The sequence below is a fragment of the Solanum verrucosum genome, unplaced genomic scaffold, assembly GCF_900185275.1.
Source record: "Solanum verrucosum unplaced genomic scaffold, falcon-dt-bn FXZP01000305.1, whole genome shotgun sequence".
NCBI classification, from domain to species: Eukaryota; Viridiplantae; Streptophyta; class Magnoliopsida; order Solanales; family Solanaceae; genus Solanum; species Solanum verrucosum.
In genome coordinates, this window is record NW_026019908.1 from 35,082 (window position 1) to 62,574 (window position 27,493).

The window sequence follows — 27,493 nt, forward strand, 5'->3', positions numbered from 1 at the left end:
TTGATAGAGATGGAGTGATGCATCCGGATATTATATGGGAGAATTTTTTTTTATATTTTTATATTAATTTAAATGATAGAAATTTTTAGAGATTAGTAATTTTGCTAATAAAAATGGAGGAAAGAAGTTTCCACATGTTATAGATTTGAGTCATTTGACCCAAGAGAAAACAAGTGGTGCAGTTAGGCTGAATATTTTGAGCCGCTCAAATGGAGCCATCACATAATCTAATATTATTAGCGAAATAAATAAAACCCAGACACCCAAAATTGAAAAAATCAGTCTTCAATGGCTTCTCTGCTGAACCCACCTCTCACTCTGCCTCAAAACAAGGTAAATATATTTACATATTCATTTTCAACTGTTGACATTTATTTCCTTTTGATAAAAAAACATGTGCTTGAATTGAGGAGTTAGCTGTCTGTGACTGCCAGTGAAACTTTGATATGTAGGTAGCTGCTTACCCTAAGATTTAAACAAAATGGAGCCCCTTCCTCTTTCTTTTTGGTGTGATTGTGTTCTATCAATATCCGGTGATGAACAAGAGAATTCATTAGCTGAGGTCTATTAAAAAATTAGTACAAAAATCAGATAGTAAGGAAAGATTAAGCTCTATTTTGGAGTAGATAATTTATGGGTTTTACAATTGGAAGACACTACAACACCCAAGGCCTCTTTTTACTAGCAAATTGGTTATAACTTATAAGCTTAGTGCAATGGTTTGTATCAAAATATAGTTTTAAATAGGCCTTCCTTTGGTAGATAGACGTATGTCTTTGCCAACTAATCATTGATTGATTATAAGGTTTTTGTCTAATATCTGAGAAAATTTCCAGATTAGATGGCCCCCCAGTGCTTTGGTCTAGTGGTAAGAGATAAACTTGTAATGTGTGAGTTAATTTAAGTGGAGAAGGGCAGAGGGGCGGGCTCATCATCCATTCAGTTTTGTATTACCCTGCGTTATTGGGATTTCTCGGTTGCAAAAAGAATCAAGATTAGCTGGTTCTTCTCCATTCTTTATTAGGTTGAGTCTCATTTTTTGTCATTCACAGTTGTAATTAAAGAGTAGGAAACCAGAGTTAACTCCTTGATCAAAGAAAGAGAAAAAGAAAAGAAAACAAAGTTGATGTCTTGTTTGTTACCAAATTTAGAAGCTTATTTGTTTTGTGCTTTTTATGTTCCAATTACTGCTTTCTATGTAATTGGAGACTATGGAAAGCATTGAATTCTATTCCATTGTGTTTACAGTTTTTCTTTCAGTTTTTCGTTTGAAACAGCATTTTATGATGCTTTTAGTTATCCTATACGCCAATCACACTTTGTATTTTCCTACTAATGGATGACTCAAGAATGATATAAAAGGCAGCTTCACCTGTAGTACCACTATTGATGCGTTTTGTTCATTGTCTCTTTCACTTGGTTGGCTTTCTGGATATGTTCTTAAAAACCCCTCCCTATATTCAGCTGAATCCTGGGGGTGTCCTCGCTGCATCTACTAGTGGAATACCAAGCAAAAAATTTCAGCCATCTTCAACACGATGGAGCCACAGGAGTTGTTTGCTGATGAGAGCTAAAACATCAGTGGAAACGGATATGCTGGCGAATGATTCTGTAGGCACCGATGCTGTTGATGATAAGGGTGATCTTTCTTTTCCATTTTAAGCAGCACACAGTCAAAATTTTCATTGGATTTCTCTATATTCCTCTATAGATCCTTCAAGAAATAGTTATTGTTGAGGAATCCATGAAATCCTTTGTACCCCTTTGGTCATGCATGGGATATAGTACTAGTTTCGTTACCGTGCGGAGAGAATAAGTGAACCTGTTCCTACTTTTGTAATCCTAAATTTATAGACTCGGACAAAAGGTTATAGTTCCAAACTATCTTAATAAACGTAAGTTGGAGGTGCGATATTCTAGTTCGAGATTTTGATACATGTACAGTGAGTCAGTGGCCATAATCTATTAATTGTTCAGCTTAAGGGTACATAACGTGACATAGTGAATACACATTTTATTGGTAAATTTATACCATCTTTCAAGGTCTTAGTTTCATATGGGTCGATAGGTTTACACCAGAACACTTTCACATAAAATATTTGATCACCGAATATAGAATGTGAAGATTGTTAGGTCGAACTGGTCTTCTAACATATTGTTCGTCTGATTTTGAATTATTATTTTGATTTAGTGCAGATTTCGGAGTTGTTTGCATGCACCACGTTGGAATACTATGTGAAAACCTTGAGAGGTCATTAGACTTTTACCAGAATATTCTTGGTAATCACACTTTACTTTCTAAATGGAAGACTAAAATTACAGTTGAAATACATAATTTTGTAGTTCTGAAAGTTCATGGATTGATCAGGACTAGAAATAAATGAGGCAAGACCACATGAAAAGCTTCCCTACAGAGGTGCTTGGTTGTGGGTGGGTTCTGAAATGATACATCTTATGGAGCTTCCAAATCCAGATCCCTTTACCGGCCGACCTGAGCATGGGGGCAGAGATCGTCATACCTGCATAGCAATTCGCGATGTGTCTAAGCTGAAAGCTATTCTTGATAAAGCTGGTAATTCATTTACCTTATTCCTGTTTCACCTTCTGACTTGAAAATGGTAAAAGAAAAGACTTTGGATATATATATATATATATATATATATATATTCTGCTCTTTGTTTTCCTTTGCAGGCATTCCCTACACCCTTAGTCGCTCTGGGAGACCAGCCATTTTCACTCGAGACCCTGATACTAATGCACTAGAATTTACTCAAGTTGATGCTTGACAGGATCTGGACTGCTTGCTCTCCAATTTGCAATCCTTATATTGTTAAATATACAGCTATTGTGAATATACATATAGGGGATATTCAACAAGTAGAATCAATAGCTCTTTGAAGCACTTCAGCTATTAGTGGTTATGGCTTATCAATCCCCACAAATGTCATGTGCTATTTATATGATTTGAACATCTGTGGTTAATACAATTTTCGCGAATAAGCGTTCTGTTTACTCATATTTAAATAACACCATCTGCAGAGCTTTATGCCACCATGATGTATCACTTGTTCAGCATCACTGCGTTTGATGACATTACATTAGCAGACTCGTAAGGTTGAACGACAATATGTATGTCATTTGTTTTTCATCCTCAGAATTTGAAAAACGAAGGCTTTTTTCAGTACAAATGCTAAATGCAAAGAAAGCAGTCTACGTGTTTCTGGGTTCTTTACTATCACAAGCAATATAATGTTTACAAAACTACAATTGTTGGTACTATACACTTTTGAGTAATGTCAATGAACAAGAGTGACACTTCTCTTTTGTTCTCTTGACACCCTTCCAACAACATCTAAAATATGTATGGATTGTTTTCCTTCCAATCTTTCCTTTAATAGCTTCTCCAGGCCTTATTTGGCTATGATTTATGCACAATTTACAGTGTTTTTGAATTCAGGCTCCGTTTTTAACGTGACCTCCAATCTTGTATTGCAAGGTGTAACGTGTGGTTTGGGGTAAGCATTTTGTGCTGTAATATATGTTTCGTCACAGGTGAAACGTTATGTCTGTCAACCCATGCCTTTATTGCTCTGTGCTCATATGTAAAGCCATCGGCTGCTATATGTGGCTCTTCCATTACTTCCTGCAAAGATGTTGCAGAATAATAGAGCAGACAGCGGAATGAGATTCAAGGTTGCAGAAAAGAGCAATTCACAAATTATTAGATTATCTCGTCGAATTTGAATTCTTACCTGAAGGATTGGACAGAAGTACTGGCTAGGTGCCCTAAGGTTTCCCTGTACCCTGACATGCATCTCTGCAAATTCGAAAAGTTTTTTCAGAAGTGGAAGAACTTCAGTCTCAAGATCTGGTCTATCTCTGCATCTAAGCTTACAGCATTGTAGAGCCATCTTAGATAGCTCCTCTGCTTCAATCAATGGCCAATCTATAACTGACTTATCAAGTACATCTGCGAGCGAATTAGTGTCTATAGCTTCTTCAAATTTCATAATAAGGCCATTAGGATGACAAGCCGCCAATAGTTGAAGTGTTATTATTCCAAAAGCATACAGATCAGACTTAGGTCTCAGAGTTCCAGTTCTTAGATACTCTGGATCCATGTAAGCAAAGGTGCCAGCAAGAATGGAGTTCCTATACTCAGTAATACTTTCTGGAACAATATCTGACATAATTTTTGCTAAACCCACATCTCCGATTTTACTCACGTAATTTTTGTCCAACAATATGTTTCCTGGCTTTAGATCTCGATGAACGACAGGATCAGGATTTGAGTTGTGCAAGAATGCAAGAGCACATGCCACTTCAAAAAGTATCCGGAATCGAACAAACCAGGGAAGAGGTCTGTTTTTTCCTGGGAAAATGTGATCTTCCAGGCTTCCATTTTCCATATACTCATAAACAAGGCAGCCATTTCCTGGAGAGGCTCCGAGCATTAAAACAATGTGTGGGTGATGCAACTGGCTTAGAACCTCAACCTACAAATGATCGAATACATAATTAATCAAAAGTTGGAAGTTTAGCCAGAATGATATTGCCTCAGTTCCCTGAAGTGAAAAACTTACTGGCATGACATAGGCATCTTGTGAGGTACTAAACAAGCCCCATTTATATACAAAATCAGAGAATATTTGGCTGTAGCTCTTTAAAAGAAAAGGAGGAGATGAGAGGAATCTATTAATGATATGTAGTAGGAAGTACTATTTTGTGCAGATAATAATGCTACAGAAGTGTTTCAGACAAAAATGCACATGCGCTATGAACGGCAAGCAGCCAAGGCCAAGAATGCATAAATATTGAATAACCAAAAAAATATGGGAAAGAGAACCTCTTTTAGGAACTCCTCTTTCTTTAATGATGCGTTCGGATGAAGAACTTTGATGGCAACAGGGGTATGATCAAGGTTGCCTTTGTAAACTTTCCCATATCCTCCTTCACCAATTATCTTAGACTCGGAAAAAGAATCAGTAGCCACCTGAATCTCTTCTCTAGTCAGTCTCCTATACCTGCCATCACATGAAAGTAGTGCATCGACAACTTTTTGTTTTTCTAAGGACTGTTGGAGAGCCTTCAACTCTGCTATCTGCCTCTCACAAGCTTCTTCAGCGAGCAACTTTCTCGCTATCTCAACTTCCTTCTCAATTTCTACATGTTTCTTCTTCAGTTCAGCAGCTGTTTTCCTTAGGCTTTCTTCTCTTTCCTTGGCTGCATTCACTCTTCTTGTTTCTTCACAGCATTTCAAGGAAAGTAATTGGACCTGAAAGACAGTCAGAGAGTCATGTTCTGATATGTCGATAGCAACAGTGAACGAGAATATGGTCAGGCAATAGGTATTTTTCCCTAGAGGCTGAGTTACTATACTCCTCATAATGTTCCACCGTCACTTCAAATGGAACTCAAATTAGGATAAATAAGAACTTGATTCTGACAGACAGCATAAAACTACTGTGTTCATTTTTATTTTATTTTTATGACAAGGGAAACCCGCATCCGCTACCCTTTGGGTGCGCACAGGGTAAAAACCCCGCTCCTATGCAATAGCTCGCAAACTACATAGGAGAGGTAACCCGCACTAGGCAAGCCTGGTGCGACAAGCTCGACCCAGAAGGCAAACCCCTTGCTTTCGTTGTGTTCATTTCAGTATGAAAGAAGAGCACTCAAGAATTACTCATTTCGAGGTAAAATAAAATAGATCAAGATTTTACCTTGTTTTGGGCATGGATCAGATGTTCACATGTTTGGTTGTACAATGTTATGGTGTTTCGCAACTCTAAGTGCAATCTTCCCATTTCAACCTGAATGTCTAACTGCTCAATGACATCAAAAAACTACCTCAACATACTAATACGTTTCCGGTTACACATATATTATACTCTAATATGATATTGGAAAAAGAACGTACAATATTCAAGAGAGAGCTTGCTAAAAAGAATTAAAGAAAAGGTCAAACTCACATGTTCTGAGTAAGTGGAAAAATGGCTACTCTTGACTGCCTCCAGACCAGCTGCTGATTCTTCTAGATTTTGAATGTATCTTTGCTGAGGACTGATATGATTAGAAGTGTTCCCATGTAAAAATGCTGGAGGATTGAGATGTGTAAAGTCTGCAAGTGATGATGCTCTGCTATGAAAATCCATCGAGGCACAAGACACAATGGATTCTTGTTGATTGATAGTATGAAGTTCAGTCTCTGTTTCAGAATAGAAATACTTGTTGGAAGTTAGAAACTACTGTCCTAGGGAAGGCAGAAAGAGATGACCAAGGAGAACAAGGTAAATGACTGAGCTTTTCTATGTACCAGTAGATAACAAGGGATTCAAGGAATTTTTAACAAGTCCATTTGATAACACCACATAAACATCAAAAGACTCAGGAGCATGCTTGAGGATAGCTGATGGTACATCTCCATCCTTCTGTTTCCTGGTTAAAATTGATTATAAGTTTGGCACAATTAACAATTGAAAATCAAGAATCACCATAGTATCATGTGAAAGGTCAAGTTGTTTCCCATAGATCAAAATCATCAGATTAACACAACTCCAACTATGGAGCTTGCGCAAAACAATTAGATTAATCATATGATGGACTACAGTTTGGGTCACTCTTGATGAAATGTAATCATCAGGACAGGACCTCAATATTACCAGTCAAAATTCTAGTATTAAATTATAACTGGACAGTTAAATTGTTGAATTGTATGACAATCTCTGATCGAAGTTTAATTTTTTCGAAATGGTAAGCAAATGTTCTGTTACTCCACCAGCACTAAGATGGTGCTATATGTTACGAATGTCGCCTGACAGAAAACACAGTTCCACTACTAATCAGTGAGAGTACTGAGAAAATCTATGAGCCTAGCAACCTCATACATTTTCCATTTTACACCAACAAGTGAAAAGTGAAATGCTATTGTACTTTAGTGTTGGAATGTTTTCTTCCTTTCTCCCGAAACATCGTTGATTTCTTTATTTCTATATCACTCACCAAATACAAGCTGGATGGTTCTCCATATCCACCAATTTAATTTGTTAGATAAGTGAAACCTTTTTTATTATTATTTATATTGCAGTTGGTACTAGTTTCCATAGGTCAGAAAATTTGAAAATTCTGTAATGAATGAGGCAATGAAATTCGAACACATAATGTCTCTGGCTTCCATACCATGGAAAAGAATATGAGCATGATAGAAACCTTACTGCAATAACCCATTATCTTATTGAGCACTGTTATACAACCGATATAACACATTATACATCTCTAACAAATGCATATCCAAGCCATCTTGATCCTATGCCATACCTGCCAAAGTAACTGGGAGAGGAAGAGCCCAACACTAGACTATTAATCCCAGCCTGAGCTACATATTTTAGAAGCACTGTTGCAGGATTATCCCCTTCCAACACCACAGTTTCAACCTACAGGATAATCAGACATTAGCACATATGACAACCATTCTACCTTTAGATACATCTAACCTACTAAAGGAAGAGAAAGCTTACACTTTTTCTTTTGCATAGAGTCTTAAATGGGATAAACATTTCTTCACAGTTAGCCCTCATATCCTCTATATACATTTCCACCACATTATCATCAAGCTCGTTAACTGGAATATTCTCTCCTGCTATAAAATTCAGGAGTCAAAGATATTACAAACCCAGAAGACTAAAATGACAGACACTTGCTGACAGATCAGTTATAGTATTAGTATAACCTTTTAAATAGATCCAATAATCAATCATCAAGATCGAACTAAGTAATCTTTAAAATGGTGTGTGAAAACCAAGATACGTTCAGTCTCAAGGAGTACATACCAAATACTTAATGAACCTGATCCAATCAATCAGCTCACTTTCATGAAAAGGCAAGTTAAAAAGGTAAACGTTTTTGAAGTTCTCTTCCTGACATACAACAACTGCCCACATTTTTTTCACAAAATTTACCACCCTAAAGAAAATAGCTACCACACTATAGTGAGTGTCAACAAAGTTCTACATTCGAAATTGAATAGTAGCTACATATAAGTGTAATGATAGTGTGTTAATACCATGAGGCCTCCTGAAAATGCCTGTTTTGACCCAAGGGGAGACGATATCAATCTATGCTAAAAGTCTTTTTTAGGTTGGTTAAACTCTACATGTGCTATTAGAGTCGATGGCTTGATGAGACGAGTATGGAAATGACTTTGAGTAGCTCTGATATTTAGCTCATGAAGAGCTAAAGAGCAATCCCATCAGAGTGATGGCGTAGGATGTGTTTATTGTTGTGGCCCATAGTTTGAAGATAGACATAAAATTCGAAGATTGGGGGCTTCTAGAGGCCATAAAATGTTCTGGATGAATTGGTGGTACCTAGTAAATCTCTAATAAGCTCATGAATCACAGTGACGGGTCATATGATACTTAGTTTGAGGAGGAAATTGTTGGGTGCGGACAAAGTTCCACATAAGATGTTGATGAGAAATAGAAACAACATACAAGTCTAATATTTCTCATCAACATACAAGTCTAATGATACTCCTAATAGTACAAAAACTTCTTGGAAAAATAGTGAGGTTTAGCCCAACACAGATAGTATCATACAATGTTAATTAAGAGTCACATTTGAGCTGGTTAACCCATCAAATTAAATATTCTATCCTTGATTGCGGTATTTTTAGCTCTCTAAGTAACAAAGAACATGAAAATTTACAACATAAACAATAGGGTAGATAACACTAAAACACACTGTAAAAATTAAAATGAATCAACATTTAGTGTGTGTTCAGTAGGGAAGAAAACATTTTCCTTCCTACATGTTTGGTTGGGGAATAAGTTATCCCGGATTAGTTATCCAGTATATAAAAACACTGTAATCCCAAGATAAGCTCATCCTAAAATTAATCCCAAAATTATACTACTAAAGAGTCCTTAATGTATTTCAAAATCAAATACCTATGCCCCAATACAAAAGAGGAATATCATAATTTAGTAGGTGCTGAGTATAGTGAACTAATCTAATCATCCATATATGATTTATCAAATACGTAAGAGAGAGCTATGAAGCAGAATTTTTACAGGGAGTTGGAATTGCGGTGACGGTAGGCATGACATGAATGAGGAAAAAGCGATGAGCTTTAGGCAACAACTTCTCTATAGCCCACCGGACGGCTCGTTGACTACCCCTCCCTTCGGCACTCTTAACTGCCACGGCAACGTTGACCATCGCCGCCGCAGCTGACGGCGGACCATCCCCGTCGACCTTCATACTTTAGAAAGTGATCAGCACACTGTAAGCACAGGTTTATTAGTTAGATCCCCACAAGTCACAGCAATAAATAATTTGAGGACCAGTGGACCGGGTTCGTTGATTCATTAGCGCCGGTTCCAGACTTGTCAAGTAGGCATGGGCCGTCCAACCAGGGGCGGACCTACGTGGTCTCCAGGGGTTCACCCGAACCCCCTCGGCAAAAAATTACACTGTATATATAAAGTAAATTTTCTGTATTTCTGTACATATATATATTTTGAACCCCCTAAGTAACAAAGAGAAGCTAATGGTGCAGTGGCAAGTCTCCCAATAATTAAGTTGTGCGTCACTAGTTCGAATCTCAGTGAAAGCGTTTTAATTTTTTCAGTTTTTTTTAGTTTTTTTTTTAATTTTCAATTCTGTTTTTCATTTTTTTTTAGTGTTTTCTTTTTACTTTAAAAAATGTGCTAAAAGTGTGATTTTAAACCCAAAAAAATTAAAGGTTCTCATTTCTAGGCTTATTTACACATTTATACTTTTATTTTTTGAACCCCTGAACGGAAATCCTAGGTCCGCCACTGCGTCCAACCCAACTTTTTATATTTATTTTAATTAACACTAATATTTTTTACGAAAAAGACTCAAAAACATTTCAACATATTAGAAATGGTTCAAAAATGTCATATTTCATCTATTACATCTAATTGGCTCTTTCTTTCACCTATGAGATCAAAAATACTCTTGACCTATTAGATATGGTTCAGATTTGCTCATCCTTCTATTTATCAGATAAAAATGTCTTTTACATCAAAAGTGATGAAATTAATTTTGTTATTATGATTAGCTAGTTACACAATAAGAAATTTAAAGAGGATATGCAACATACTTTTGAGATGATAGATTTGGGAAAACTGATTTAGTTTCTCGGAATGAAAATCAAGCAAGTGAAAAATGAAGTGTTCATTTGTCAAAAGAAGTATGCAAAAGACATTTTGAAAAAATTTCAGAATGAAAATTGTAAAGAGACAACTACTCTAATGTGTCAGAAGGAGAAGTTGAGCAAAAATGATGATGAAAAAGTGGATGAGACCCGTTACAGGAGTTTGGTTGGATGTTTCATGTATCGTACAATAACTAGACGTGACAATTTATATGCTGTAAATCTTCTATCAGTATTCAGTAATTGTGCAATTGACACTTATTTTAGAGAAGCTAAAAAGTGATAAAATATAATAAAGAAACACTGAATGTTGAAGTCAACTTATATGCAAATTAGAAATACATGTTGCAGGGGTATTTCGATAGTGACTGAGTTGGTTCTTCTGATGACATGAAGAACACTTTTGGTTATTGTTTTAATGTTGGCTCAGAGATATTTTTTGGTGTTCTAAAAATCAAGACAGTGTTTCACAATTTACGGTTGAAGTTCAATTCATTGCAAAAACAATTGCTACAAATCAATCCTTATAGTTTAGAAAAGTACTGCTTGATATGAATTTACAACAAAAAAAAGTACACAGAGGTGATTGTGGATAATCAAGCACCTATTTTTATCTTGAATAATCCTATTTTTCATGTGAAACCAAGTATTTTCAATATTAAATTTTTCTTTCTCAAAGACGCACATAAAAAGGGATATGTTAGGTTAAAATATTGCAAAATAGAACTTCAACTGAACCATATGTTTACAAAGCCTCAACAAACATTAGATTTGAATTTTCTAGAGAAAGACTTAAAATTTGCATCAACTAAAACAAGAAAGAGTGTTGATTAATTGTCTTGGTTACTGCACTAACAAGTCAAAAGAACTTCCTAGATTTTCTTCAACTTTTTAACCATTGTATTAGCTTAGTTGTTTTTTAGGAGTTTATTTATCATGAAAAATCACATGCAAAGTAATTGCTTAAATATAGGCTCAAATTATTTTATTTTTTTATATTTAAACATCATTCAGTTCAATGAAAATTTGTTTTTCCAGTAACAAATATTGCTTCTCTTCTTTTTGCCTTTATTTATATTTCTAAAGTTAAAGTTAAGTTTAAAAGTTTCAACAAAAATACCTGCAAACAACTATCATGTGTGAATACAAATCATCATTGATATAAAGCATTTGGATTACCTCTTGAGAGTCCATTTCAATTTCCAATTGTCCTAATCTAAAGGTATAAGAAACTATCATTCCTTGTAATAAAGTATTGACTTTACTGCATACTAAGTTCTCAAGGAATTATGTTCATTAAGTAACTATGTAAGAAGGTAAAGTTCATAAAATAAATCAATATATACAAGAATATAACATGAAAAATTCTTTTTTCTTAGGAGTCAAAATCACGATCCAACTGTCTATTATAATTTTAAGCTTCAAATAAACTTTGTAAAAATTAGTAAAGTTTTAATTTTTAAAATATAATTATGACGCCTAGTTGTCTGTCCCCATCAAAGGCCAACTAAATTCTTAAATATTGTCTTAGGGCATTTTTACATTTTCCTTCATTATTATCCGCAGAGCTTAACAACCTTTAGGTACTTTGGACAACTTTGATGGAGAATATCGTCTTAATCAGCCAAATTTTCATTTTCTTCTTCTTTAATTATGTCTATTAGCTTTATTTTTTTGTATTTTTTCTAAGTTCATGAGTAGCTAAACTTAAATCTAGGGGCTCTATTTCAATCCTAACGTGTGAACTAGGGGTGTACAAAATCGAACCAAACCGTAAATCGAGTCAAACCGAATAAAAAACCTGACTAGTGGTTTGGTTTGACTTGATTTGGTATTGGGAAAAAAAATCCGACTATATTTGGGTTGGTTTGATTTTAACTAAAAAAACTCAACCCGAGACCAAACCAACACGACATTATATATGTACTTTTAAAATTTTATTTTATACATAAAAATATTTACATTGATATAATTTTAAAATATTTCTTATACTATTTCATAGTTTTTATCTTTTAATATATTATTTCAAGTTTAAAACTTAAAATTCGGAATAGTCCAATAAAGAATATAGTTCATAGATGTTGATAATTATAATAAAACTTAAATCAAAATCAAATTAATACTAATTCAAAAATAAAATCAATTCAACACTAAGAATGACAATAATATTGAATATTGGTTTTTTAGTTTTACATTGGTTTAGACAATTAAAATACATAATCTAATTTTAATTTTCCTTAAATATTTAGTAATGTAACTAATACTTATTAAACTTATTTAGCATAATTTAGTACTTTTAAATTATGATCAGTTTCATTATGACTTTGCAATATTTATTTTATATGATGATTCCATTATTATTTTTTATTGAATATTTTAGTGTCATCAATCATCTCATATTTTGTGTTATTTTCTTAAGAAAGGCCTTAGATAATTGTATTTTGGTTGGACTAAAGAAATATTTGGAGCACAAGTTAATTGTATGTTTGTATGCGAAAAAATCCAAAGATCTGAAAAAATCCGAGGTTTATTAGTTTGGTTTGATTTATAAATTTAAAAATTCGACACAATGGTTTGGTTTGGTATTTGAAAAACCCGAACCAACCCGAAGTTGAAAAACCCGAAAAATCCGAATTTTATTAGTTTGGTTTGATTTATAAATTTAAAATTTTTACACAAATGGTTTGGTTTGATATTTAAAAAACCTGAACCAACCCGGCCATGTACACCCCTAGTGTGAACTTATGGGTAATCAATGATAAGTTTGTTTATGATTGTTAATTAGTTAGTTAGCTAATTGCTTGCTTCATATTATGAATTAGCGGTTGTGAGTATTGAGTCATGCTCTTTATTTATGTCTTGATTCCTGCTTGAGAAAGAGGAATTAAGGTTGAGATAATTAGCTAACAAGGAATTTGGCTAATTGAGAGATTGATTAGTGTTAATTAACAAGTTTGAACTAGAGATATACATGGATAATCATATTTGGGCTCTAAGTCAATTGAACCTAATTCAAATTCTTCGTGGGTATGACTTGACTCTCTTGAATCAGATATTTAAAATGAACATTTTATATTTTATTGTGAGGTATAATTTGAACGGATCAATATTAAAATTGATAGTTCACAACAAGCTTCATTCATCTCGTGAAAAGCACCTCATGAGGATGTTTAGTCAGCAAAATACTAATCTAGCAGCTACAATTAGCAAGTTGAAGTCAATCTATCCAGGAGGCCGATCAACACCGTACCCCTGAATATTTACTTCACAGTAATTTTCACATTCTCTATCCTTTGGTTGGAGATTTTTCTAGTTAAAAAATAATTAAGTACCATTGATATAACACATGCTTCCTTTTTGGAAAAATACATAAAATCCCTCCAAACTTGTCTGCATAACTTAGTTTAGCAATGCAATTTTACGACATTTTTTACCCCCCTAATGTAGTTCCAGTTGAATTAAATTACCCTCTAAAAGATGATGTGGCAAGATTTGTATCATCAATTTTCTGCAGGTGCGTGAAGATGAAAAAAAAACAAAAAGTTGTTTCAAACTATGCACGTGTCATCTTCTCATAGGATGACAAAATATATTAATTACTCCACATTTTACTATTTCTAAAAAATATTTTCTTTTTAATTCAAAATTTCTTTTTCTTTTATCCATTTTTTCCCTACTTTTTCTACCTTCCTCTTTCTTTCTTCTTTTTCAGTCCATCACACCCAGTTGCAACACAACATTTTTTCCCAAATGTCAATATTTTTCTCTTCTTTTCATTTCTCCTTTTTAATCTTTTCTTTGTTTTTGTATTCTTGTTTGACAAGAAACTTGATGTTCAGTTCTTCGACACGATTTCCAGCGACTTATTTTCGATATCAAAAAAGTGTCAAATCATCCATTAAAGAAGTCAATAAAAAATAGATCATAGAATCTTCACTCAACTTACAAAAAAAACTAATATTCTTATGGAAAGAATATTTTCGATCTTCAAAAGAGGGGGTTGAGGAGTAGCTGAAATCAGAATTGAAATTGAAGAAAAGTTTTTATAGACTTTGTTGTTAGTTCATGTAAGAAGAAAAGCTGATTTTTATTTTTTATTTTGTTATAGCTAGAGTTGCAAAGGTTATTCGGATTTCTCTTTGAAAATAAGAAAATGAAGAAGGTGGTGAACTTGAGGACAACAATGGGGAAAATTCAGTTATTTAGGGGATTTTAATAATTAATTAGAGATTAATTTATGAAACTCTAATTAATAAAAAAAACTAAGAATAATTAAGAAGAAAAAAAACAAGAAAAAATTAAAGTTAGTATAATTCCAAATTAAATTTGATTTTCCTTTTTTTTTTATTTAAATAATATTATTTCTTATGTGGATCTGATGTGGCGTTGATGTGGCACTGATGTTGCCCTGATGAGGCGTGTGTGTAGTGCACTTCCCAGTATGAAACTGGTATTGTACTGTTAGGGTGAGATTAAATTCACTTCAAAGATGTAAAGGAGGTATTTAAACACCCGTGTAGTTTAAGTACTAAAGTAAGTTATCGTGCCAAGTTTAGGGTTTTTTTTAATGTATTTTCTCTTCTTCTTTTTTGGCTAGAGGCCAGAGGGTATAACATATTTGTAGCTATACATTATAACTAGAGCCATCAATATGTGCTAGGTCCGTTAGGTCAGCCCAATCTAACCCGTGATTTAATAGAGTTAGATTAAAATTTTTGTAGTCCATTTAAGAAAAGAGTTTTTTAGCCCGGTCTGGATAAGCCTGTTGATTTATGAGACTTGAGCAATATGAGTTGGGATGGCTCGTGGGCTAAATTAAAAAATAAAATAAAATAAATAAAAATAAATAGAGTATTAAAAATAACAAAATTCCAAACTCAAAGGCTATTTAAAGTTTGAAATGTTAAAATTTAAAATCATCAAATTTAATATACTTAGTATTCCTATTATATTGTATCATAAGAATCATCATTCAACATTGGTGGATGTGTTCTCACCAAGTATAAAAGTTGCATTCATGATGAAAATATTTAAACACTGGTAGCTATTCAAAACTGGTTAATGATTTTTCCCAAACTGATAATATTTTTTGTGTGCATTTGAACACTATACGTAGTTCTTAAATTTAATTATTTTTTTGTGTGCATTTGAATACTTTAATTTTAATTTCATTTTAAATTCTACTTCATCTTCCACCCCTACTCTCCCTCCATTTTCTTTCTTTCTTTCTTCTTTGTTGAGCCCCTGCACTCTCCTCCTCCTCCTTCTTCTTCTTCAAATCCAAATTTTGAAGGTATTATCAATTAATTTATCTCATTTTCATATAACTTCAAAACTAGAAATGATAATTTTGAAAGAATCAGAATTCTCCGAAAATTGAAAAAGTTTAAATGAAATTTGGATATAAAAACTAAATAATACCTAATCATCTTGAAATCTAATGAGTTTATCAAATTGTTCGAAATGTAATAAAATATTTAGATATAATTTTAAAATTGAAGAGAGTTAAACTAATAGTAGTAAAAAAGAGAGGGGGGGGGGGGGGGAGTTGTGGTAAAAAGTGATATTGAAAGTGAGAAGCTACAATGAAGATGACAATGAATTTTTGAGAAGAAGGAAGAAAGAAAAAGAAAAATATAATAAGGAGAAAAAGTTAAAATAATAAGAAAAACAAGAAAATATATTTTATAGCAAAATACTTGTAAAAATAAAATTATATTCGTTTTTTTAGTTTGTTCACGCTCTTTAAGAGAGTGCATACACTCTCCATGCCAGGTAGACAAAAAATGATGTAATAATATTAGTTCAGGATTGTTTAGGACGGTAATAGGACGCTTGCATAGTTTAGGTGTCTTTTTGAAAATTCGGGACAACTTCTGGTGTCACTTTATGTTTTTTCTCAATGTCTAAACAAAATGTAAAATAGAATGAAGCTCATGTGAATAACTTTGGCTCTCACTAGAAGATTGTCTCTATTATCAGAAGACAACTTTGGGCCTCTCCTTCAACACTTGTGTCTGAAATATGGTAAAAGAGGGCCAAGTCTTTAGTGGCGTAGGCACATAGAGTAAAGAATGGTCTGTTGAAATTTCTGATTTTGCCACTATATCTATCAACCAAGTGAATAGTCATCTAATCCGTCAACGTATGTAGTAGTTTTGAAATTAAAAATTATGTAAGACGTACACATACCCAACTCAAATACATAAAACCATTTTTACACAAGTATATAGAAAACAATAGGTTAAGAGTACCTTTTAAGTTCTCTTGTATAAATACTTGTAAGTTCATTAGTTTCACTTTTATTGATTGGTTTAATCATACAAGCCGTTAGTTGAGCCATTCACGTCTTTGGTAAGCACCCCTGACTTCCAATCTTGAGGGTGTGAGTTCAAGCCACCAAGAGAGAAAAAGGTAAGAGCTCTTGGGAATGAATTAGCACCTAAATCCTATTACTCACAACAATGTACTCTTGATATTCATTTAAGATTATTGCTAAACAGAAGTAAAAAACACACGAGATTATCATGGAAACTTCTTTGCTCAAGGAAGTAAAAATCATGACCTATGATGAGTGGATTTCCAACCAAAACTTCACAAACTTCAAAGATTGATTTCAGATTAAAACTCTATAATCTAAGGGACTAACTCAAGTACCTCAACACCTATAGTTTCTCCAACTATATACTACCTTCAAAGACTATACACTATTCTTTAAAGAACACAACCTACACAACAAATTCCATACTCACTTTACTGCCAACAAACTAGATTACAATGGAAAACTTCCTTGCTGAAGGGAGTAAAAAAAACATGATCTATGATGATGATAGGATTTCCAACCAAAACTTTACTAACTTCAAACAGTTGTTTCAGATTACAACTTTATAATCTTATGGGACTAACTCTAGTACCTTAACACCTACGATTCACTCTAATTGTATACTACCTTTATATACTATAAACTCTAGTCTTCAAAGAACACAACCTACACAACAAATTCAAGACTCACTTTACTGCAAATACACATGAGAATATTACAGCCCAATAATCTCCTAATTACAGACTCAAATCTGAAAAACCTAAACACTAGTAAATTAAACTAGTTCTTGGCTTGATGCAACTTGACTCTGAATCTTCACTTCTGCGACTACTACTGCTTGAGAGAATACCTTTTTCTGTACATATCTGCTCAATTCTACTGCATCCTTGAGTCTTAATTAGGTTAGAAAAAGACATGATTCCTTATAGGATTTTGACTTGTGTAAAGGAAAATGAGATTCTTACAAGTTACAACTCTTTTTTCCTTATGTACTTATTAGAACTCCAATCTCAATCCATATACTGTCGTGTTGTACGTTGTACCGTGCATTTTTTGTCATAGAGGGACCTGGTCTATCTGTAATAACAAACACAATATAACAAAAGAAACACATGAACCTGGTTCACGTTGTCAATCATCAAACTACATACTCCATCGTTCCCCATTTTCCAACACCCCCTCCACCTGGGGAATAAGTGCCTAGATGGATGGAATTACTTTGTTAAAAAAAAATACTAGGGCTAGATCTAGTTATTGACATCTTGACTAGTTGTTTTCCTGATGATGATGAAGAAGAAATAAATAATAGACTTAATTAGGTGTCTATCTAGGTGCTAGTCCAACTTAAAGAGAAGTAATTCTCGGGCCTTTGTCTCCAACTTTAAAAGAAAATGTCAGAGTTTTGAAACTTGAGAGAAAGGACTCCAACAACCAGCACAAGGCAATATTTTGTTTGTTGATTAATTGATATTCATACATAGTAAGATAGAGGGGACAACATTTAAGTATATATACAAAATGACTTATAACATATGTAGAAAAGATAAAGAGTTTTGGTGTGTGACAGATAGAGCGTGAGCACGCAGAGCTTTTAAACATGGGGAATAATCCATGAAAGAACCATGTGTGCTCACTCTCTTCTGTCACACATCCATAATTTTACCTGTCTTACTCATCATGAATCTCAACAATAGTTTCTTTGCAACCCATTAGGGTAACACCAACACAAGAACCTTAATTATATAAAGTTCTCTTCCTTGACAAATTATGTCTTCCAAGCCTTGACCTTTATAGATGGTTAAAAGTGGTGATTCTCTCCCCCACTCTAGGAAATGTGGTTTTTTTTTTTTTAATTAATCAATATATGAAATTTACTGATTCAATTAATTCAAATTCATGTCGTGTAGGGTGGGAGAGCGATCCATATATACTAATAATTTTTCTTTTAAGGCTTAAATCTGAGATCTTGAGTAAAGGGTATAGTGGATGACTTACATTCACTTTGTGGTTCTCTAGGAATACATAGATTCCGCTCCTTTTCATTTCTTTAAGTTCTTAATTACTTGAATGGAAGATGAGTATAACATAGTGTAAAAATACTAATGGTTGAAATTTAATTAACTAAAGCAAGGTTTTAACCATGGTTAAGATCTTAATTATTCCATTTTCCTACTTCTTTTCACTGCATTATATATTCTCCATTTTCTTACTTTACCAGGATATCATCTTCCACTTTTTTTTTGGAGTTAATTAATCTTTTGATGACATTTTCTCTTTAAAATTTGCATTCAACAGGATGGTGATACTTTGAGTATTTCTTATATATAACTAGGTTTCTTTTAAAATCTAATTAATAATTTTATACCAACATCAATTATAATTTGTTAGACGGTAAGAAAACTATGATTATCAAAAATTATATATGTCAAATTAATTAATCTATTGTAAACATATTAATGTTAGGATTCTACATCCTAATTCTAAACTATGTTGCTTTCTTTCACCCCCCTCAAGTTGGAGGTTGATAATTATGCAACTCCAAATTTGCTTTAAAATTCATGTAAAGATTGTTGTTTTATGATTCGTCGATGGTTAATGCAAAGAGTCTTTGTGAATTTTTCTGTAGAAATTGGCAGGAGTAATTCCATCTATATATATATATAAATAGAAGAGACAGTGTGATTGTTTCTTCCACAAATTTACAATTGTAAAGAACATAACAGGTTAAGTAAACCAAGAGTCTGTATGATCAAGATTTATCTATTAGGAGAGTCACCTCTCTTGCAAGAAAATAAAAGGCTGCTCCATCTCATTTTTTTTTTTATAAAAAACATTTCTGGCTAATTAAAGGGGATCCATATATCAATAGTAGATATATTAGTGATCAGTAATCAGAAGCTTACATGATATTAAGTATAATTTACAGAAATCTTATATATTTGGGGCTAATTATATCATATTCCGAAAGCTTTCCCAATTATAAAAATTTCAAATTTATTATTTCTCTCGGATACATTTTTTAGTTGTCCGATACATTGCAAATGATATATAATTACTTAAGCATCAGATAGATTCTTTTGTTGTCAGATACATTAGTTTCTACTGATTCTGTTGCATCAGATACATTCCTATGTTGTCAGATACATTAATTGGTCTCTATTATGTTGTTGCGTCATTCCTCTGTTGTATGATATATAACTATGAACATGATTCATAATGGGAGGGATGTATCTGAGAGGAAATTTTTGTAATATTTTAAGTCGTGTATTTATGTAATTTTTCCTAATATTAATTAACATTGTGCCCACATTTTGTGAAAGAAAGCATGCCCAATTAATTACTGCCAAACCAAAAGACAATGAAAAAAGAGGGAAAAAAAAGATCAAATTATATTTATTGTGTCTCTATCAAGGACCACTTATCAGATTAAGGCTAGTACACATGCACTTGGTCTTAGGCTTCAAATACATTCACAAGAACCCTAGATATATAGGAATGCAATTGTGGAGAGGAATAAGCGCTTTCTTTGAGAAAATACCCAACTTTTTAAGATGCCAAGAAATATTATAACCATAATAATTAAAAGTGCATTTATTTTATATTATATAAATATGATGCATGGTCCTAAAGTATTTTTTCTGTTATGTAACTACTTTAGTTCCTTAACTAATTCTTTTTTAAATTAAAATAAAGCAAACTTTAAAACATACTTAAGAAGTTAGGTCTTCTTTTTTTAATATTAACATTTTGGAATCTACATTGTACCATTTCAATATTAAGATAAGAAAATCAATATTTCTTTTTGTTGAAAATAAATGAATATTAAAATAATATATAAAAAAGGTATTATAAAAATGAATTTATGGTGGTCGGGAATAGTGATGACTAACAAACTAACAGTAATGATTTTGAGTGTTGACTGACGATGATTGTTGGATATATTAGCGACAAGTGGTGCATGGTGGTTGTGTGTAGTACGGTAGGTTTGTAGCTAGCTAGTACAATAGTAGTTAACAATGGTAATTAGTAATGACAATAGTGATATGATGATTTATAATTTATGTTGGTGATTGGTGTGGTGTGTTAATTTAATCCTACTCTGCCTTTGTTGTTGGTTGGATTGGTTATCCAGTCAACAACTCTATTCGTAAGTCAGGTGAAGCTCCCCTCTATAAACTTACAAGATTATAACACATCCCTACCCCCGGGTACCCCCCCCCCAAAAAAAAAAGAAGAAGAAGAAAGAAGTAGTAGAGACATTTTCAGAAGCTAAATAAAGTAGTTTTTCTCCAAAGTTTCTTGAGTTCAATATAAAGTTAAAGTTTTGTTTGAATATGTAGTTTGAATTTTTAAATTGTATTTTTTGCTTATAAACATTTAACATGCTAAACACTATTATTTGTAACTATATCATCATGTTATATTAATTTCGTGAATATTTCATTAGTACTCCTTTGGTATAACTCTCGTAAAAAATTATGTAGATATAAAATAGTGAATTTTTTTAAAATATAAACTATAAACATGTGAGTCAAGTTTTGTACATAAAAAAATGTGAAATCATGATATGAAATTTTTAAATCAAGCTTTTCGGAGAAATTGAGATCTCATCTCATGATTTGAAATCTGAGATGAAATCGCATGTTCAAACGCTTACTTATATCATGTTCGGCCTAACTTCTAAAATTATGTTATTTCAAAAAATATTATTTTTTAAAAATATTTTTGGTGAGATACGATTTGTATTTGACTAATCAATTAAGAAAACACTTTTGAGAAATATTTAGTGCTTAGCTAAGCTTTTAAAAAATGTCTCTAATTGTATTTTTGAAGTTTGGTCAAACAAACTATAAGACTAATTAATTAATGACAACAATTCCCTTTAGTCATAGGATAAAGTGCAATATTTTTTTTGTTTCAATTTATGTCTTCTTTTTCTTTAATTTTTATTTTAATTCAATAAGAATGCTAATCCATATTTAATACGTTTCTACTTTTAACATTTGCAACTTTAATTAATGACACTTTCTCATTAGAATTAACATGGAATGTTATAGGGATAAATTGCTTAATTATTTGGCTAAAGTTCAAGGGCTACATTGCATTTTATCCTATATATAATGACTAAGGGGCGGTTTGGATTGGTTTTTTTAAGTAACTTATAAGTTAAAGTCATAAGTTAGGAATCCTCAATTTTTGACTTTTTGATTTTTTTAAAGGCAAAAAGGTCTGATAGGCCCTTATACTTGGGTCGGATTGTAAACTGGACCCTTTTACTTATAACTTTGTCAACTAGACACTTAAACCCAATAAAACATAATATTTTAAACCCTTCTGACCATTGACCAAACTTATGTGGCAATAAAATTGATGAGTTGGAAAAGTGCGTGATTTACACGCGAATTAAGAGCGTGAATGGCTAGAAATACACATATAATCAGAAATTTTCTTTTAAAAAAGGAAAAATCAAAATACTCCTTTCCTCTTCTAATTTTTTGTAAATAAAAATAATTAGGATAATTAGGTCCGCCGCCGATAGATTTCTCATCGTATTAATTACTCATTGAAATTGAAGTTGAACAAAAATGTTTATATGAAATAAAAAAAAATAAATCTTCAAATTCATTTCTGATTTATTTGTCTTCGAATCGAGAACAGGTTACATGATTTTGAGCTTTTAATTTAAAATTTAAAATTGGAAACTTCTCTCTAAAATTGAAAACTCGAATCACAAGACTATACGGGCTGAATTGAGGAACCTGATCTCAGTTTCAGAACGAAACGATTGAGTCGAAGAACTGGATATTGGACTCGTATCTTGGGCTGTTATCTTGACAAGAACGTATTGATTGCAGTAGCTCAAGAAATCGTTCTGATACTAATCCATTTACTCGATTTCAACTCTTCGCCGGAGATGAACGTGATAAATATCATCGCCATTGCTAAAGGATGGGATATGGGTTTGGATTTGGTTGGGGGAGGCGTTGGAGGTGAGATCAGATGAGAAAGGGGCAGGGATGGGGAAAGGGTTACAACGAGAGAGAAAGTAAAACATAGCATTTTTAAATATTATTATTATTTTTTTATATTTAATTTCTGACGTGTCGCTAAAAAATGACGTGGATTCCATGTGTATTTGGTTGTATTTACACGCACCCTGATCAAGTGAAAAAAGGGTTTAAAATATTGTGTTTTATTGAGTTTAAGTGTTCAGTTGACAAGGTTTTAAGTAGAAGAGTCCAGTTTACAATCCGACTCAAGTATAAGGGCCTATCAGACCATTTTGCCTTTTAAAAATACTTTTTAGCTTTCGAAAGTGCTTTTAATCACTTTTTGTGTTATTCAAACACTTTCAAAACTATTTTTTTTTTAAAAGTCATGAAAAATCACTAAAAATAAGTCAATTCAAACAGCCACTAAGTTGGACCACATATACCCGAATAGGGGCCTCCGAAACATCTTGCAGGAGAAGATTAGATTGAACCGATAACATTGAGAGAGAAACTGATAATTTAAGATTTAAAGTTTATGCATTTGAAATTTTAACATTTTTAAGTTATAGAATTTTAAATTAATATCTTATGCATACTAAATAGATTTTTCAAGATAAATATAAGATTTATATCAAATAGAAATGATTAAATTTAGCTTTAAGAAGTTTATAATTACCGGATAAGACCTAAATTTGCTTCTTTTATGGTGTGTTTGGTATGATGGAAAATATTCTTCGAGAAAATACATTATTTCTTACTTTATTTATTGTATTTGATAAATAAAAAAATGATTTCAAAAGTATTTGTATATAGTTTGAGAAAATACAATAAGGGTAAATGTGGTGGGGTGGATGGGGATGGAGGTGGGGTTGGATGGTCAAAGGGTGGCATGGTTAGGTGTTGGCGGCGCCCTTCGGGTGGAAAATAGATAATGAGTTTAAAATGACACTTTTGAAATTTATTTTCAATATTTAACGAGGAGAATGTTTTTTCTTATTTTAAAAAAACTTATTTTTCTAAATAAAATATTTTAACCAATAAAATATAAAAAAAATTATATGAAGGGTGAGAAATGAGTAGGATGATATAATAAACGGCAAAGGGTCAAATATACCCTTGTACTACAGGAAATAGTTTAAATATACCCCTCCCGTTATACCTTCGGGCTAAATATACCCCTCCCGTTATACTTTCAGGATAAATATACCCTTATGACTAACAGAGGACACATGAATGGTTAAGATTAAAAAAACTATTCAATTTAAAATAAATCACATTCTAACCCGCCCCGCTCCGCCCCACCCCGCCCCGCCCCAATAACGTGGCCTAATCTATAACATTGAGCCACCCAATTTATCTTTCAAAGAAGGAATCCGAATGTCCAATTGGGTTCTCTTGAGAGCTATTTTTTCTTGTCTAATTCAAACATTAGCCACAGGTGAGGAAACCAACAATATCAACACTCAAAATAGAACTTGTAAGATTTGAAAAAATAATAATGTTATTTTGGAACGATAATGATAGGAAATACATATATATATATATATATATATATATATATATATATATATATATATAGGGGAAAACTGATAATTTGTGGAATAACGAAGCAGCTAGTTTCAAACTTTACTAGCAACAAGATTTCCTTCTAGTCGTGCTTGACCAGAAGGCATTGTGAATAATGTGTTAGTGCAAGTAGAATCCTTGATCTCCTGGGCGAATTTCAGAGTCCTAGACTTTGAGCTTGATCTGAAAGTCTCATTTATTTTTGGACATCCAACATAACATGGGAAACTTACCATGAGTTGAGCTTGATTATCATTGTTTTAAAATTAAAATCGAACCAAAGTGGGAGGATCCTGTATGTGCCAATGGAGGGAAGTGGACGATGACCTTTTCTAGGGGTAAATCTGGTGCATGTTGGCTGTATACGCTGTTGGCACAGATTGAAGAGCAATTTGGTTATGGAGATGAAGTTTCTGGAGAGAACTCAATGGACGTTAGTTTTCCAAGATAAATTGGGTGAGTCAAATGTTATAGATTAGGTCAGGTGGGGCGGGTTGTATCCAAATTTGTTTTATTTTAAATTGAATAGTTCTTTTAATCTTAACCTTACACGTGTCCTCTCTTAGTCATAAGGGTATATTTAGCTCGAAAGTATAACGAAAGGGGTATATTTAGCCCAATAGTATTACAGAAGGGGTATATTTAAACTATTTCCTATAGTACATGGGTATATTTGACCCTTTGCCGTATGAACAACTAGGGTGAATAGATATAAGCACCACATTATATATACTTATAAACGTCAACCCTCCTCATTACCATCTATAAATAAAAAAAAATATTTTCTCCATATTAGACACACTCTTAGTCGATACTTTCATAAACTTTCTAGTTTAATTTTTGATTTATCTCTTTTTTTAATAATCATAGTGTTCAGATTAGCTTTTGCACACCTCAATCAATATCACAAGATACTTTAGTATTTGGTTTTCTCTTCTTTTCTAGTCAAACTAATTATATGACCTTCGACTTGCACCCTAATACGTAGCAACTAGGGTAGTTGTCCCATCATACAACCAAAGAACAAAAGTGAAGTAAAAAAGTAAGAAGTTTAGAGAAAATGAAGTGGACCACATTTATAAAACAATCACAAGTGCTTCGAGAGAAATGAGGTACCAATTTATGTATGCATTAAGGTACGAATCATTATTAAAGTATAATAGTATATGCTTGCATGCTTAGATGCTTTATTTCTTGCTCCATTACATTCCCAAGAATGAAATCTAACAATATAATATAATGTATAATACAGTGCTATAACAGGGAATGTTGTAAAGACGTGAGATCATTCTAATTAATACTCATTTATATGCTCAAATTTGATACTTCTCTAAACAAATAATGTTTAATATAAAGAATATATGCTTCCTTGTTAGTGAACATCTTTGTGTTATTGTCACATAAAATTGTTTGTCCAACTTATATTGGCTCTGGAGAATAATTTACTTTTAGTTATTCGTTTTTACTTTGTTCCACTACAAATCATTTCTAAGAGTAAGCATAGTTGATAGTAGAAACTATTATTGTTTCTTGAGCCACTTGTACTAGTGGTTAGGGTTAGACATAGTTTAGGTAAATTCGAAATTCAAATTGAAATTGAAAATGAATTTTTCAGATTTTTTGTTTTGATTTTCGGATTATGGATTTAATTTTTTAAAATTTTGAAATTTCGATTTGGAACTTTCAGAAAATACAACTTCTCTTTTTTTTTTTTAATAGTTTTTATCTATCCTAACGATTGGAGATAAGATCATATACCAATATATCCTATTAGGCTTATGAATAATAAAATATGAGATGCATTTGACATTATTTTTTATTTTCAGTTTGAAGATCTTTGACACTAGATCTTTAAGGAAACAAATGAATTGATGTTTAAATTGCATAAAAAATCAAATGACTAAGTAGTGGTTGACTTGAATAAGAATTAGTGTAGCATGATCTATTTATACATGATTTTACTTGGTTAGATTAGCTATGAATTGCGATGGGAATGAAAACTTATTAAGGAAATTGACATGAATATTTTATCAGGATGTTCAACTTTATAAGAAGAAAAAATCCAACTTATAAGCTCAAAATAAAAAAAAATAAAAAAAAACCAAATAAATTAATCCAAAGCCTGACTTATTTTATTTTTTAATTGGATATAGACTTGAGTTTCTTGAATTTGAAAATTAAAAATCCAAACTGAAATTTTCATATGCAATCCAAATAGCCCAAATAGCGCACCTTTATAATAGTGACTAGTTCTGAATACGTGTGTTACACGTCTGTTCCATGTAAATATTGTAGATTAATTTAAAAAAAAAATATTGAACGATATATTGTTGTTAGTAGATGATAAATGTAATTTTCAATTGAATAAAATTAATTTTGACATGCACCCAAGCAAACCATTGCTTATACATAATTGTCTTTTATCTGAAAGTATTTTATCAAATGTGTCATTACTATAAATTTATTGCACAAATAGAAAACATAATACTCCCTTTCAACTCTTGTTGAAGTAGAGCTGTGATACATATTTCTTTGTTTACCAAATTTATAATTTAACAAAGACAACCATCATAGTTTTACGGTTTCAAGTATATATGCTTAAAAGGTTTGTATTTGACTTAAATTAAGAGGAAAGATAAAATAGAAGGAATTATTTTTATTTTTGCAAAATTGTTTAAGCACACATTAGCGAAACAACTAATAGAAACTAAGAGTTTGATTGGACTGACTTTTGACTTTTGATCTTTGACTTATAACTTTATGAGTTAGAAATCTTAACTTATGACGTTTGATTTATTTTTATCATTTTGTTGTAAAATTAAGTGCTTATAAATATTATTTTTTTATCCAAACACTAAAAATAGTTAAAATATTTAAAATAAGTCAATTCAAACCAACTCTAAGTTGCAGGAGGCAGTTTATATTCCTGCTCATCAAGATTGAATATTTCTAACAACTTATTTCATATTTGGCCAAAAAAAATTAAAAATGGATTAAAGATAGGGTCACTCAGAAGCTATGAAATAAGCCTCACGAGAAACTTCTTAACATCACTAATCTGATCATTAAAACAACCACATTAATAATGCGCAAAAAAAAAAAACACATGCATTTGTCGATGATAGACAAATCTATCTATATATAATAGGAGAAGTGAAAATGATATGTGTTAGCGCCATAATTATTCTTACAATATCATTTTAAAAAATAACTTAAGTAAATATTTTTAATGGATGAAATTTTATTTAAAAATGACACATGTCAACAATTAATTAATTTTTAATTTTTAAATTATATTAAATTTTGTTTTAAATTTTAATACTTTTATATATTTAATCTGTGTCATCACCATGGATATCAATTATTACAATTTAATCTTAAATAAGAATTTTATCAAAAAGAAAAAACTAAAATCACAATTCTACACAA

General features: G+C 32.1%; 2 protein-coding genes across 3 annotated transcripts; one reads left to right on the forward strand and one right to left on the reverse strand.

The window, feature by feature from the left end:
• The first annotated feature begins 264 nt into the window (after positions 1–264).
• LOC125821336 (glyoxylase I 4) lies at positions 265–3,027 on the forward strand. Its single transcript, XM_049500765.1, has 5 exons — positions 265–333; positions 1,465–1,639; positions 2,197–2,280; positions 2,369–2,572; positions 2,692–3,027. Exons 1-5 carry the CDS (start codon positions 289–291, stop codon positions 2,784–2,786), a joined length of 603 nt encoding a protein of 200 aa, XP_049356722.1. The 5' UTR covers positions 265–288; the 3' UTR covers positions 2,787–3,027.
• A 130-nt stretch (positions 3,028–3,157) lies between these two features.
• On the reverse strand, positions 3,158–9,358 carry LOC125821315 (U-box domain-containing protein 34-like). Of its 2 annotated transcripts, none has more exons than XM_049500732.1 (9): positions 9,072–9,358; positions 7,518–7,639; positions 7,318–7,433; positions 6,317–6,438; positions 5,973–6,208; positions 5,724–5,825; positions 4,847–5,275; positions 3,753–4,496; positions 3,158–3,643 (listed from the first exon to the last, which is right to left on the reverse strand). In XM_049500732.1, exons 1-9 carry the CDS (start codon positions 9,259–9,261, stop codon positions 3,467–3,469), a joined length of 2,238 nt encoding a protein of 745 aa, XP_049356689.1. In that variant the 5' UTR covers positions 9,262–9,358; the 3' UTR covers positions 3,158–3,466. The 2 variants fall into 2 exon arrangements, with proteins under 2 accessions (XP_049356689.1, XP_049356695.1); XM_049500738.1 differs by having other exon boundaries at positions 7,518–7,636; positions 9,072–9,211.
• Between the last annotated feature and the right edge of the window lie 18,135 nt (positions 9,359–27,493).

Coding starts and splice junctions, on each gene's coding strand:
- LOC125821336 (XM_049500765.1), top strand. CDS start 289: ATGGCTTCTCTGCTGAACCCACCTCTCACTCTGCCTCAAAACAAG. Junction 1,640..2,196: donor CGATGCTGTTGATGATAAGG/GTGATCTTTCTT, acceptor GATTTAGTGCAG/ATTTCGGAGTTGTTTGCATG. Junction 2,573..2,691: donor AGCTATTCTTGATAAAGCTG/GTAATTCATTTA, acceptor TTTCCTTTGCAG/GCATTCCCTACACCCTTAGT.
- LOC125821315 (XM_049500732.1), bottom strand. CDS start 9,261: ATGAAGGTCGACGGGGATGGTCCGCCGTCAGCTGCGGCGGCGATGGTC. Junction 7,640..9,071: donor CACCGCAATTCCAACTCCCT/GTAAAAATTCTG, acceptor TGAATTTTATAG/CAGGAGAGAATATTCCAGTT. Junction 6,439..7,317: donor TCTCCCAGTTACTTTGGCAG/GTATGGCATAGG, acceptor AATTTTAACCAG/GAAACAGAAGGATGGAGATG.